General features: G+C 39.5%; 2 protein-coding genes across 3 annotated transcripts in view; both read right to left on the reverse strand.

Annotated features, from left to right (window-relative positions):
* LOC133564073 (CCR4-NOT transcription complex subunit 11) overlaps positions 1–909 on the reverse strand; it is a 14951-nt gene extending 14042 nt beyond the window's left edge. Inside the window, exon 1 of one of the 2 annotated variants that reach the window (XM_061918156.1) lies at positions 1–909. This exon is cut by the window's left edge and continues 81 nt beyond it. In XM_061918156.1, the coding sequence (XP_061774140.1) occupies positions 1–238 (238 nt within the window). In that variant the 5' untranslated portion in view covers positions 239–909. The other variant, XM_061918157.1, reaches the window with a different exon arrangement.
* Positions 910–4606: 3697 nt separating this feature from the next.
* LOC133564861 (transmembrane protein 237A-like) overlaps positions 4607–17025 on the reverse strand; it is a 34472-nt gene continuing 22053 nt past the window's right edge. The window contains exons 4-7 of the mRNA XM_061919404.1: positions 12635–12708; positions 6807–6894; positions 6476–6597; positions 4607–4750 (exon numbers count right to left, since the gene is read on the reverse strand). Coding sequence (XP_061775388.1) covers positions 4689–4750; positions 6476–6597; positions 6807–6894; positions 12635–12708 — 346 coding nt within the window. The 3' untranslated portion in view covers positions 4607–4688. The remainder of the gene's footprint in view (positions 4751–6475; positions 6598–6806; positions 6895–12634; positions 12709–17025) is intronic.

Consider the following 17025-nt stretch of genomic DNA (forward strand, 5'->3'; position numbering starts at 1 on the left):
CCAGCGGCTCGGTGCGGTACATCTCCCACAGCAGGTAGAGGGCCGTCAGACGCTGCGGGGAGCTGGGCAGCAGGTCGGGCTGCTGGAGGAGCATGACCAACGCCGAGCCCACCCGGAAGTGCTCCGCCTTGCCGAAGTAGTGGTGGAAGTGCGTGGACAGCGTGTCGAAGGTGTTGGTGCAGGCTTCCTCCGAGATGATGCCCAGCAGGTTGGACAGCTCCTTGGGCGCCAGCGTCATGGTGGTGGTGGTGGTGCCGCCTCCGCCTCCTCCGGCGCCTAACGCCAGTCCTGCATGCTGGGCAGGCCGAGTGTGCGAGATGGGGGGCGGCGGCGGCAGCTGGCTAGTCGCTAGTTAGCTCTTTAGCCGGGCGCTAGTTAGCTGGCTAGTCGCTAGTTAGCTCTTAAGCCGGGCGCTAGTTAGCTGGCTGTCGCTAGTTAGCCGCTGTCTAGTCGCTAGTAAGCTTCTAGGTCTGCCGCTAGTTGGCCGGTGGCTAGTCGCTGGTTATTATCTTGGCCGGCCGCTAGTTAGCTGGCTAGTCGCTAGTTATTTCCTTGGCCGGCCGCTAGTTAGCTGGCTAGTCGCTAGTTAGCTGGCTAGTCGCTAGTTAGCTGGCTATTCGCTAGTTAGCTGGCTAGTCGCTAGTTATTTCCTTGGCCGGCCGCTAGTTAGCTGGCTAGTCGCTCGCCGGCTAGCGAGGTGTTGGCCTCGTACTGCTAACCGACAGAAAAGAGCGACGCCATGAGGAAGTTTTGCGGTCCCAGCGGGTGTTTAAGTGTCTGAGCGAGCCTTAAACACAAAGTGGTCGCAGTTATTCGGCGCGCCTTTCCCTCAAGAAACCTCCAGCGGTGTCGGCGAGCTTGGACTTTTGAAATGACGATTGGAGCGTTTCCGGTGAAGTGCATCACGGGAAATGAAGTTCGCTCTTTGAACAATTTCCCTCGACCACTTCCGGAGTGGTGCATTTTGGGACTTGGAGTGAAGTGATGTGAATTTGAAACTAATAAAGAAGAAGAATGGATGAGATTGATTTAGCGCCACTTTAAATCGCTAAAAAGCACCCTAACTGATCGTTAATTGAATCAACTCTTAAAGTCTTCATGGATACTACTGACATTTTTAAAATGAGGTTTTCAAATATAACGCCATTTTCTTGTCTCCAGCCTTCACAACAAAGATGTCGTCACGTGTTGGACAATAACATGTCTTCACGCTAACAATGTAAATATTGATTATAGTATAAATCTCACCTTGACTGGTCATGAATATTATTCAGTTAAAGAAAGTTGTTTGTTAGCACTTGCCTTTAAAGATCAATGCATGTGTTGTCAGTCATTTTGTTCAAACATGAAAAGCCATTCGTTATTAATCAATTCATTTAAAGATGAATCAAGTTTTTAATATTTGTATTCAAACATGAATAAAGTCATTTTTATTTAGTCATTTCATTTAAAGATGAATAAAGTCATTGATTATTGATCATTTGAAGTTGAATAAAGTCAATTCAGTGACCGTTCTTAAAGAACACTTTGATTGATTGAGACTTTTATTAGTAGATTGCACAGTACAGTACATATTATTAGTAGATTGTACAGTACAGTACATATTATTAGTAGATTGCACAGTACAGTACATATTATTAGTAGATTGCACAGTACAGTAAATATTATTAGTAGACTGCACAGTACAGTACATATTATTAGTAGATTGTACAGTACAGTACATATTATTAGTAGATTGCACAGTACAGTACATATTATTAGTAGATTGCACAGTACAGTACATATTATTAGTAGATTGTACAGTACAGTACATATATTAGTAGATTGCACAGTACAGTACATATTATTAGTAGATTACACAGTACAGTACATATTATTAGTAGATTGTACAGTACAGTACATATATTAGTAGATTGCACAGTACAGTACATATTATTAGTAGATTACACAGTACAGTACATATTATTAGTAGATTGTACAGTACAGTACATATTATTAGTAGATTGCACAGTACAGTACATATTATTAGTAGATTGTACAGTACAGTACATATTATTAGTAGATTGTACAGTACAATACATATTATTAGTAGATTGCACAGTACAGTACATATTATTAGTAGATTGTACAGTACAGTACATATTATTAGTAGATTGTACAGTACAATACATATTATTAGTAGATTGCACAGTACAGTACATATTATTAGTAGATTGTACAGTACAGTACATATTATTAGTAGATTGTACAGTACAATACATATTATTAGTAGATTGCACAGTACAGTACATATTATTAGTAGATTGCACAGTACAGTACATATTATTAGTAGATTGTACAGTACAGTACATATTATTAGTAGATTGTACAGTACAATACATATTATTAGTAGACTGCACAGTACAGTACATATTATTAGTAGATTGCACAGTACAGTACATATTAGTAGATTGTACAGTACAGTACATATTATTAGTAGATTGTACAGTACAATACATATTATTAGTAGATTGCACAGTACAGTACATATTATTAGTAGATTGCACAGTACAGTACATATTATTAGTAGATTGTACAGTACAGTACATATTATTAGTAGATTGCACAGTACATATTATTAGTAGATTGTACAGTACAGTACATATTATTAGTAGATTGCACAGTACAGTACATATTATTAGTAGATTGCACAGTACAGTACATATTATTAGTAGATTGCACAGTACAGTACATATTATTAGTAGATTGTACAGTACAGTACATATTATTAGTAGATTGTACAGTACAGTACATATTATTAGTAGATTGCACAGTACAGTACATATTATTAGTAGATTGCACAGTACAGTACATATTATTAGTAGATTGCACAGTACAGTACATATTAGTAGATTGTACAGTACAGTACATATTATTAGTAGATTGTACAGTACAATACATATTATTAGTAGATTGCACAGTACAGTACATATTATTAGTAGATTGCACAGTACAGTACATATTATTAGTAGATTGTACAGTACAGTACATATTATTAGTAGATTGCACAGTACATATTATTAGTAGATTGTACAGTACAGTACATATTATTAGTAGATTGCACAGTACAGTACATATTATTAGTAGATTGTACAGTACAGTACATATTATTAGTAGATTGTACAGTACAGTACATATTATTAGTAGATTGCACAGTACAGTACATATTATTAGTAGATTGCACAGTACAGTACATATTAGTAGATTGTACAGTACAGTACATATTATTAGTAGATTGTACAGTACAATACATATTATTAGTAGATTGCACAGTACAGTACATATTATTAGTAGATTGCACAGTACAGTACATATTATTAGTAGATTGTACAGTACAGTACATATTATTAGTAGATTGCACAGTACATATTATTAGTAGATTGTACAGTACAGTACATATTATTAGTAGATTGCACAGTACAGTACATATTATTAGTAGATTGCACAGTACAGTACATATTATTAGTAGATTGCACAGTACAGTACATATTATTAGTAGATTGTACAGTACAGTACATATTATTAGTAGATTGTACAGTACAGTACATATTATTAGTAGATTGCACAGTACAGTACATATTATTAGTAGATTGCACAGTACAGTACATATTATTATTAGATTGCACAGTACAGTACATATTATTAGTAGATTGTACAGTACAGTACATATTATTAGTAGATTGTACAGTACAGTACATATTATTAGTAGATTGCACAGTACAGTACATATTATTAGTAGATTGCACAGTACAGTACATATTATTAGTAGATTGCACAGTACAGTACATATTATTAGTAGATTGCACAGTACAGTACATATTATTAGTAGATTGCACAGTACAGTACATATTATTATTAGATTGCACAGTACAGTACATATTCCCTACAATTGACCACTAAATGCTAACACCCCAATCCATTTTTTCAACTTCTTTAAGTTGGGGTCCACCTTCATCAATTCATGGTAGTTCTTCATCTTGTCCTTAGGCCCACTTAGGAAGTTTTGAAGGAGACTTTAGTATTCACCAATGTTTTCTGAGCTGGGATTTGTTGGAAGGTAAGAAGAAGATCTAAGAGAGAACTCTCAGTGTGGCCTCTTTGTTCTTAAGTGTGACAAGTTCCCTTACTTCTATTGTCTAGTCTTACATTCATACAGTGCTTCTCAAATCATTTCTGTCACGCCCCCCCCCCACCCCTTTGGAAGAAAAAAATATTTTGCATTATTATATTTCCCCCGTGGGAAAATTCTGTAATCTGTTTGTGTTTTCTCCGTGTCTTTGATGTTCAGCTTTTCCCCTGGAATTGTGCCCTCATATGGGGAATTAAGGGTGTGTTTATATACAAATTATGATAGACACGCACGCGCTAACCATTTTGCTGCCAGCAACTTAAGAACAGCAGGTGGGAACAATTTGCCCGTTTAAGAACACGTCATGAATTGGAATGGACTCCTCTTAGGAAATCACTTAGGAAGAAAGATAAGAGGAAAAGTTAGGAACTTATTTCTGAATGAGGCCCACTGATTATTGATCATGTAGCAGTGATTCCACTTGATGACTAGAAGCAGGACAAGAAGATGCTGTGTTTATTTGGACTTAAAGTGTAGAAAAAAATAAAATAAATGGTGTGCAGGACACTTGGACAATGTTTTAGGCAGGAATGTTGTCTTCTCCTCTGGGATAACCTTCCACCTCCATGGACATCAGGAACTCTGCAAATACCATAATATATTTATTATATGTATACACAGTATATGTATATATGAATTCTATGTAATATACACAATAAATGTATATATATTATATGTAATATACACAATATATCTATGTATATATTATATGTAATATACACAATAAATGTATATATATATATATATATATATATATATATATATTATATGTAATATACACAATATATCTATGTATATATTATATGTAATATACACAATATATCTATGTATATATTATATGTAATATACACAATAAATGTATGTATATTATATGTAATATACACAATATATCTATGTATATATTATATGTAATGTACACAATAGGTAATACACAATACATGTGTATACAGTTGTGGTCAAAAGTGTGCATAGACTTGTGAAGAACATCATTTCTACAACTCTTATTTCTTGTGATGTAGTGATTGGAGCACATACTTGTTGCTCACAAAAACATTCATGAAGTTTGCTTCTTTTATGAATTTATTATGTCTCTACTGAAAATGTGAGCAATCAAAAGTATACATACAGCAATGTTCATATTTGCTTACATGTGACCTTGGCAAGTTTACCTGCAATAAGTCACTTTTGCTAGCCATCCACAAGCTTCTGCTTACATTTTTCACCACAAAATTGCTGCAGTTCAGCTAACAGTGTTGCTTTTCTGGCATGGACTTGTTTCTTCAGCCTTGTCCACACCATTAAGTCAGGACTTTGGGAAGGCCTTTCTAAAACCTTCATTCTAGCCTGATTTAGCCATTCCTTGACCACTTTTAAGGTGTGTTTGGGGTCATTGTCCTGTTGGAACAGCCAACTGTGCCCAAGACCCAACCTCCCCCCTGATGACTTTAGCTTGTCCTGAACAATTTGGAGCTAATCCTCCTTTTTCATTGTCCCATTTAAAGCAGCGGTTCTATTGGCAGCAAAACAGGCCCAGAGCATGATACTACCACCACCATGCTTGACGGTAGGTGTGGTGTTCCTGGGATTAAAGGCCTCACCTTTTCTCCTCCAAACATATTGCTGGGTATTGTGGCCAAACAGCTCCATTTTTGTTTCATCTGACATCACATGGACAAAGATAAGACCTTCTGGAAGAAAGTTCTGTGGTAAACAAATGGCTAAATCAGGCTCGAATGAAGGTTTTACAACGGCCTTCCCAAAGTCCTGACTTAAAGGTGTGTGTGTGTGTGTGTGTGTGTGTGTGTGTGTGTGTGTGTGTGTGTGTGTGTGTGTGTGTGTGTGTGCGTGCGTGCGTGCGTGTGTGTGTGTATGTATATATATATATATATATATATATATATATATATATATATATATATATATATATATATATGGGAGTTGGGGTTAGGGTTATATATATACTGTATTTATATATATACTATATATATATATATATATATATATATATATATATATATATATATATATATATATGGGAGTTGGGGTTAGGGTTATATATATACTGTATTTATATATATACTATATATATATATATATATATATATATATATATATATATATATATATATATATATATATATATATCCGCGACCCCAAAAGGGAATAAGCGGTAGGAAATGGATGGATGGATATCAGTGGAAGAAGTTAGGACACCCCTGGCATATACACAAACATGTATATAAGGGGATTGTGTTTCGAGAACCCTGTGAATGGTGGCTGTAACCATGACAACACTTCCTGCTCTACCTTCTGTGTAGTCAATGTCTGGCCTTGTGGCGATGACGGCCCAAGCCACGCCCACCAACAACGCCACCACCAGGTTGACCACCATCCACGGTCGCAAGATCTGCTCCTCAGAACCAGGAGGCCTGGACAAGATCAGACATGTGACCAAATTCAGCAGTCCAAGATATCCTATGTCTACACACACACACACACACATACACACACATATATATATATATATATATATATATATACATATATATGTATGTACGTATATATATATATATATATATACACGATTATATATATATATATATATATATATTAATGATGTGATAATGAAAGTTCTCACCACAGCGTGTGATTGGCTGAAGGATAGAGGCTGATACGGTCGCTGGTCATTTGTTGACTGAGGGCCAGGATCAGTGCCATGAAATACACTGACAACACACGGATGACATCATCACACACACATGGCATCATCACACACACATGACATCATCACACACACATGACATCATCACACACACATGACATCATCACACACACATGACATCATCACACACACATGACATCATCACACACACATGACATCATCACACACACATGGCATCATCACACACACATGACATCATCACACACACATGACATCATCACACACACATGACATCATCACACACACATGACATCATCACACACACATGGCATCATCACACACACATGACATCATCACACACACATGACATCATCACACACACATGACATCATCACACACACATGACATCATCACACACACATGACATCATCACACACACATGACATCATCACACACACATGACATCATCACACACACATGACATCATCACACACACATGACATCATCACACACACATGACATCATCACACACACATGACATCATCACACACATGACATCATCACACACACATGACATCATCACACACACATGACATCATCACACACACATGACATCATCACACACATGACATCATCACACACACATGACATCATCACACACACATGACATCATCACACACACATGACATCATCACACACACATGACATCATCACACACACATGGCATCATCACACACACATGGCATCATCACACACACATGACATCATCACACACACATGGCATCATCACACACACATGACATCATCACACACACATGACATCATCACACACACATGACATCATCACACACACATGACATCATCACACACACATGGCATCATCACACACACATGACATCATCACACACACATGACATCATCACACACACATGACATCATCACACACACATGACATCATCACACACACATGACATCATCACACACACATGACATCATCACACACACATGAACACACAAGACATTATCACACATACTTGTAGACCAGCACAATGTAGTCCTCCACATACCTGGCATTGCCAACACACACACACACACACACACACACACACACACACACACACACACACACACACATCGTGAGGATGATTAGTCATTCTATATCTGAATGCAAATATATGAACATCCTAGTCATCTAATGACGGCCGACTCTGTACAGTAAGTGATGTTTTATTATGTTTGTTGTTTCTCATGAAGTCAGCAGTGAGTAATAATCAGTGATGACCAAGAAAAAGCAAACATTGGGAAATGAATGTCCAGCATATACTTCAAATGATCTAAATATGTTATTATACATGTTACTACTACATGATATATATTCTTACATCATGTATATATTACATGTTATTATGAATGTTACTAGATACTACATATATACTTACATCATGTATATATTACATGTTATTATGAATGTTACTAGATACTACATATATACTTACATCATGTATATATTACATGTTATTATGAATGTTACTAGATACTACATATATACTTACATCATGTATATATTACATGTTATTATGAATGTTACTACATGACATATATACTTACATCATGTATATATTACATGTTATTATGAATGTTACTACATGACATATATACTTACATTGTGTATATATTACATGTTATTATGAATGTTACTACATGACATATATACTTACATCATGTATATATTACATGTTATTATGAATGTTACTAGATACTACATATATACTTACATCATGTATATATTACATGTTATTATGAATGTTACTACACTACATCATGTATATATAACATGTTATTATACATTACTAAATACTACATATATACACTAACATGGATATAAAATATTAATGGCGGTGTTTGGATGTTTTTGAAGGACTCTATAGACAGAATAGAACGGCTCCCTTAGGCTCCATTGTAAGCAGACTTTTGATCAAATGTAATATTTTGAATGCCAAAAATAACATCCATCGTCATGTCTCACATAAGGATTGTGAACGATAGGCAACATTCCAAAAAAAGGTGCAATCCCCCTTTAAGTACACTCAAAACAAGCAAATATAACTACACATCAAAAAAACCAAAATACAAATATACTTAAGTCCACTCAAAACAATAAAATATAACTTCATGTCAACAAAACAGACACACAAATAGACTTAAATGCACTCAAAACAAAACTTAGGTCAACAATGCCCGATTGTAGCTGAGATAGGCGCCAGCGCCCCCCGCGACCCCAAAGGGGAATAAGCGGTAGAAAATGGATGGATGGATGGTCAACAATGTAAATGTTCATAAAAGATAGTTTGTTGAATCAGTGGCGTGTTGATGTAAACAGCACCCTCTAGTGGATCACTCTACACATTACTGTTGTTGTTTGATTGATTGATTGATTGATTGATTGTTTGTTTGTTTGATTGATCGATTGATTGATTGTTTGATTGTTTGATTGATCGATTGATTGATTGATTGATTGATTGATTGATTGATTGATTGATTGATTGATTGATTGATTGATTGATTGGAACTTGTAGATTGCACAGTACAGTACATATTCCGTACAATTAACCACTAAATGCTAACACCCCAATAAGTTTTTCAACTTGTTAAAGTCGGGGTCCACCTTCATCAAATCATGGTAATGATGCTATGTAGTAGTGTTGGAACCATACCAATATTTTGGTACCGCTACCAAAATGTATTTCCTTACTTTTCTAAATAAAGGGGACCACAAAAAATGTCATTATTGTCTTTATTTTGACAAAAAATCTTAGGGTACATGTAACATGTGTTTATTATTGTCCTGAAATAAAATGTTGAACATACTAGACAACTTGTCTTTTAGTAGTAAGTAAACAAACAAAGACTCCTAAATAATGATTATTAATCTCCTTGTTCATTTACTGTTAATATCTGCGTATTTTCTGTTTGAACATGTTCTATCTACACTTCCGTTCAAATGTAATAATCACTCATTCTTCTCTTCTTTGATACTTGACATTAGTTTTGGATGATACCACACATCTAGGTATGGATCATGTCGATACCAAGTAGTTACAGGATCATACATTGGTCATATTCAAAGTCCTCATGTGTCCAGGGACATATTAACTGACTTTATGAACATAATATGAATTTTGAAAAAAAAAAAAACTAAAGAAGATGTAATGATACCAAAAAATATCGACGTAATCATAGTAGTACCGACTAGATATGTGCCGAGACTTGATATCATTACAGTGGATGTCAGGTGTAGATCTACCAATGGCATTTGTTTACATTGTGATGGTGGTGAGCTGTTGTATCCTCCTACTGTGTGTAGTCACGCATGTTTAGCTCTTCCTCATCCTGCAGTGATAATGGTACTTGTAAGAAACTCACTTTATTTGTTACCATGGAAACCAGGATTAGAGATTTAGAAGGAGCTAAAACACACATTAAGAGTGTTACTAAAACAACTCTCTCATTTGAGTCACACATTAAGAGTGTTACTAAAACAACTCTCTCATTTGAGTCACACATTAAGAGTGTTACTAAAACAACTCTCTCATTTGAGTCACACATTAAGAGTGTTACTAAAACAACTCTCTCATTTGAGTCACACATTAAGAGTGTTACTAAAACAACTCTCTCATTTGAGTCACACATTTAGAGTATTACTAAAACAACTCTCTCATTTGAGTCACACATTTAGAGTATTACTAAAACAACTCTCTCATTCGAGTCACACATTTAGAGTTTTACTAAAACAACTCTCTCATTTAATTCACACATTAAGAGTGTTACTAAAACATAGAACCACAACATCCGCAGTCGAGGTCAGCAGAACACCATCCGCACCATACACGGTGTTGACAGTGCACTGCTTCACCTTCCTGAGGCGGCGGATGGTGGTCCAGAATCGCTTCGAAGCCGTCCGGAAGTCATTTTCCATGGCTTCCCCGAACTCCTCCCATGTCCGAGTTTTTGCTTCCACGACCGCTGAAGCCGCACACCGCTTGGCTTGTCGGTACCCGTCCACTGCCTTCAGAGTCCTATGAGCCAAAAGAACCTGATAGAACTCCTTCTTCAGCTTGACGGCATCCCTCACCGCTGGTGTCCACCAAGGGGTTCTGGGATTACCGCCACGACAGGCACCAACCACCTTGCGGCCACAGCTCTGATCAGCAGAGGTGCGGAACATGGTCCACTGGGACTCAATGTCCAGCACCTCCCTTGTGACATGTTCAAAGTTCTTCCGGAGGTGGGAATTGAAACTCTCTCTGACAGGAGACTCTGCCAGACCTTCCCAGCAGACCCTCACAATGCATTTGGGCCTGCCAGGTCTGTCCGGCATCCTCCCCCACCATCGCAGCCAACTCACTGTAGAAAGCTCCGCCCCTCGCTTCACCTGAGTGTCCAAAACATGAGGCTGCAAATCTGATGACACAACTCCAAAGTGGATCATGGAACTGCGGCCGAGGGTGTCCTGGTGCCAAGTGCACATATGGACACCCTTATGTTTGAACATGGTGTTTGTTATGGCCTCGGGTTCAGATACAATCACACCTCTCCAGGTTTCACTGTCGTGGCCAACATGAGCGTTGAAGTCCCCCAGTAGGACAAGGGAATCATTGAGGGAGCACTCTCCAGTACTCCCTCCAGTGTACCCAAAAAGGGTGGGTACTCTGAGATGCTGTTTGGTGCGTAAACACCAACAACAACAGTCAGGAGTCGTCCCCCCACCCGAAGGCGGAGGGAAGCTAGCCTCTCGTCCACTGGGTTGAACTCCAACGTGCAGGCTTTGAGGCGGGGGGGGCAACAAGAATTGCCACCCCAGCCCGTCGCCTCTCACTGCCGGCAACGCCAGAGTGGAAGAGAGTCCAGTCCCTCTGGAGAGAAGTGGTTCCAGAGCCCTTGCTGGGCGTCGAGGTGAGTCCGACTATATCCAGCTGGAACTTCTCCACCTGGCGCACTAGCTCAGGCTCCTCCCCCCCATTGAGGTGACGTTCCACGTCCCAAGAGCTAGCTCATGTAGCCCAAGATGGGACCGCCAAGTGCCCTGTCTTCTGCTTCCGCCCAGCTCACATAGCAACCGACTTCTATGGCCCCTGCTATGGGTGGTGAGCCCTTTGGAGTGGGGGCCCACGTTGCCTCTTCGGGCTGTGCCCGGCCGGGCCCCATGGGAACAGGCCCCACCACCAGGTGCTCACCATCGTGCCCCACCTTCGGGCCTGGCTCCAGAGGGGGGCCCCGGTGACCCGCGTCCGGGCGAGGGAAATCTGGGTCCTTGATTGGTTTTCTTCATAGAGGTCTTCGAGCAGCTCTTTGCCTGATTCCTTACCTAGGACCTGTTTGTCTTGGGAGACCCTACCAGGGGGCATAAAGCCCCCGGACAACATAGGTCCTAGGATATATTATATATATATATATATATATATATATATATATATATATATATATATATATATATATATATATATATATACGGCTCACCTGCACTGGCTTCCTGAGCACTTAAGATGTGACTTTAATGTGGTCCCCTCCAAGGTTTCTCATTGTCATCCCATTGTGTTGAATTCTTTCTTTCCCTGATGTGGGATCAGAGCCCAGAATGTGGTTGTGGCTTGTGCAGCCCTTTGAGACACTTGTAAATTAGGGCGATATAAGTAAACTTTGATTGATTGATTGTTTGATTGTAGTATAGTTTTGTATTGTAATGTAGGTCTGAATTGTAGTGTTGTGTATTGTAGTGTAGTTGTGTTTTTGTTGTTGTGACTTACAAAACGATGCCAGAGCTGCAGGATCCAAGGTGATGATACCTCTCAGAGCCATGGAGGCCTTGGCCAGGTTCACTCTGCACAGGAAACACTGAACATCTGTTATATATATTTATATGACATACATACACATATATAACCAGTATATATACGGTATATATATATACATATATATATATATATATATATATATATATATATATATATATATATATATATATATATGTATATATATATATATATATATATATATATATATATATATATATATATACACTAAACATCTGTTATATATATTTATAAGACATACAGAAATATATATATATATATATATATATATATATATATATATATAGTTTGTTCAATGTGTGTTCTTTATTTTAATGACTATTTACATTGTAGATTGTCACATCTAAACTATGAATGAACACATGTGGAGTTATGTACTTAACAAAAAAAGGCGAACTAACAGGTTTTATATTCTAGTTTCTTCAAAATAGCCACCCTTTGCTCTGATTACTGCCTTGCACACTCTTGGCATTCTCTTCATTTGCGTCAAGCACACCTGTAAAGTGAAAACCATATCAGGTGACTACCTCTTGAAGCTTGAAGTTGTGTATTGTAGTGTCGTTGTGTGAACTCTAGCAACTCACAAAATTAGGAGTAAACATTGGAATATACAGAAACGGCGGACTGGCCGGTTCCAACGCCAGACCGAGAGCTTTGGAGAACATCAAAAAACAAACATGCCGCATTTTCAAAAAAACGGACTAGGGATCACAATTGAGGCAAAGAAACATTGTAAACTTCCTGGAAGTAAGACTCAAGCTGAACAGTAAGACATATTGGCCACTAACAAACCCGACACACATTACAAGATGTACAGGGCGACAGCAACCACCCTCCAGTCACTACCAGCCGGCCGCCATCAACAGGAGACTGTCACCCTGTCATCACAGAGGGCTGACATATTCAACCAAGCTGCCATCAACAGGAGACTGTCACCCTGTCATCACAGAGGGCTGACATATTCAACCAAGCTGCCATCAACAGGAGACTGTCACCCTGTCATCACAGAGGGCTGACATATTCAACCAAGCTGCCATCAACAGGAGACTGTCACCCTGTCATCACAGAGGGCTGACATATTCAACCAAGCTGCCATCAACAGGAGACTGTCACCCTGTCATCACAGAGGGCTGACATATTCAACCAAGATGCCATCAACAGGAGACTGTCACCCTGTCATCACAGAGGGCTGACATATTCAACCAAGCTGCCATCAACAGGAGACTGTCACCCTGTCATCACAGAGGGCTGACATATTCAACCAAGCTGCCATCAACAGGAGACTGTCACCCTGTCATCACAGAGGGCTGACATATTCAACCAAGCTGCCATCAACAGGAGACTGTCACCCTGTCATCACAGAGGGCTGACATATTCAACCAAGCTGCCATCAACAGGAGACTGTCACCCTGTCATCACAGAGGGCTGACATATTCAACCAAGCTGCCATCAACAGGAGACTGTCACCCTGTCATCACAGAGGGCTGACATATTCAACCAAGCTGCCATCAACAGGAGACTGTCACCCTGTCATCACAGAGGGCTGACATATTCAACCAAGCTGCCATCAACAGGAGACTGTCACCCTGTCATCACAGAGGGCTGACATATTCAACCAAGCTGCCATCAACAGGAGACTGTCACCCTGTCATCACAGAGGGCTGACATATTCAACCAAGCTGCCATCAACAGGAGACTGTCACCCTGTCATCACAGAGGGCTGACATATTCAACCAAGCTGCCATCAACAGGAGACTGTCACCCTGTCATCACAGAGGGCTGACATATTCAACCAAGCTGCCATCAACAGGAGACTGTCACCCTGTCATCACAGAGGGCTGACATATTCAACCAAGCTGCCATCAACAGGAGACTGTCACCCTGTCATCACAGAGGGCTGACATATTCAACCAAGCTGCCATCAACAGGAGACTGTCACCCTGTCATCACAGAGGGCTGACATATTCAACCAAGCTGCCATCAACAGGAGACTGTCACCCTGTCATCACAGAGGGCTGACATATTCAACCAAGCTGCCATCAACAGGAGACTGTCACCCTGTCATCACAGAGGGCTGACATATTCAACCAAGCTGCCATCAACAGGAGACTGTCACCCTGTCATCACAGAGGGCTGACATATTCAACCAAGCTGCCATCAACAGGAGACTGTCACCCTGTCATCACAGAGGGCTGACATATTCAACCAAGCTGCCATCAACAGGAGACTGTCACCCTGTCATCACAGAGGGCTGACATATTCAACCAAGATGCCATCAACAGGAGACTGTCACCCTGTCATCACAGAGGGCTGACATATTCAACCAAGCTGCCATCAACAGGAGACTGTCACCCTGTCATCACAGAGGGCTGACATATTCAACCAAGCTGCCATCAACAGGAGACTGTCACCCTGTCATCACAGAGGGCTGACATATTCAACCAAGCTGCCATCAACAGGAGACTGTCACCCTGTCATCACAGAGGGCTGACATATTCAACCAAGCTGCCATCAACACCTCCACACCAGAAAACACTCACCAAAGTGGATAGCAGTCGCCCCTCCAAAACCACCCACCAGCAACTAAAACAAGACAAACCAGGAAACGGGACAACATACTTTTGGTACAAACTTCCATTCAGCAAAAACGTCAGCATGAACATTGGACACATTTCTTGCACTCATTGACAAGCACTTCCCTGAAAAAGATGTACTGGTGAAGATATTCAACAGGAACACCTTGAAACTGAGCTGCAGCTGCAAGATGAATATCAAACAAAGCATTGACTCACACCACAAAAAGATTCTGAGCACTCACTGACAAGCAACCGCTAACGACTCAAACTCCACAGATAGTTGCAATTGCAAACAAAGACTCAACTGCCCACTCAACAGGAAGTCTTTTATGAACATCACTAGTTTACCAAGCCAAGGGCAAGTCCAACACACACACACACACACACACACACACACACACACACACACACACACACACACACACACACACACACACACACACACACACACACACACACACACACACACACACACATTCACACACACACACACACACACACACACACACACACACACACACACACACACACACACACACACACACACACACAGAAAACACATTTAGAGGCCCTTAGAACAATCACACAGCATCAGCTGAGTAAACACTCTTAAAGACTACATGTAGAACTTTGTAGCCTCTAGTTCACCATACAACAGTGCAGCTAAAAGAGGTTTATTATATACCACCCCAGCGTCTTTATTATATACCACCCCAGTGTGTTTGTTATATACCACCCCAGCGTCTTTATTATATACCACCCCAGTGTGTTTATTATATACCACCCCAGCATGTTTATTATATACCACCCCAGTGTGTTTATTATATACCACCCCAGTGTGTTTATTATATACCACCCCAGCATGTTTATTATATACCACCCCAGCATGTTTATTATATACCACCCCAGTGTGTTTATTATATACCACCACAGCATGTTTATTATATACCACCCCAGCATGTTTATTATATACCACCCCAGTGTGTTTATTATATACCACCCCAGTGTGTTTATTATATACCACCCCAGCATGTTTATTATATACCACCCCAGCATGTTTATTATATACCACCCCAGTGTGTTTATTATATACCACCACAGCATGTTTATTATATACCACCCCAGTGTGTTTATTATATACCACCACAGCATGTTTATTATATACCACCCCAGTGTGTTTATTATATACCACCCCAGCATGTTTATTATATACCACCCCAGTGTGTTTATTATATACCACCCCAGCATGTTTATTATATACCACCCCAGTGTGTTTATTATATACCACCCCAGCATGTTTATTATATACCACCCCAGTGTGTTTATTATATACCACCCCAGCATGTTTATTATAAACCACCCCAGTGTGTTTATTATATACCACCCCAGTGTGTTTATTATATACCACCACAGCATGTTTATTATATACCACCCCAGTGTGTTTATTATATACCACCCCAGCATGTTTATTATATACCACCACAGCATGTTTGTTATATACCACCACAGCATGTTTGTTATATACCACCCCAGCATGTTTATTATATACCACCCCAGCATGACCACTTTAAAGCAACCGCTCTCATCATGCTGGCACAGAAGCAAGGCACTACTGTGTAACAATGGCCACACCCCCATGTAATGCACACTATATATATGTAACAACCACAGACAAGGCACTACTGTGTAACAATGGCCACACCCCCATGTAATGCACACTATATATATGTAACAACCACAGACACTTCA

The sequence above is a fragment of the Nerophis ophidion genome, linkage group LG13 (assembly GCF_033978795.1).
Source record: "Nerophis ophidion isolate RoL-2023_Sa linkage group LG13, RoL_Noph_v1.0, whole genome shotgun sequence".
In the NCBI taxonomy this organism is placed as follows: Eukaryota; Metazoa; Chordata; class Actinopteri; order Syngnathiformes; family Syngnathidae; genus Nerophis; species Nerophis ophidion.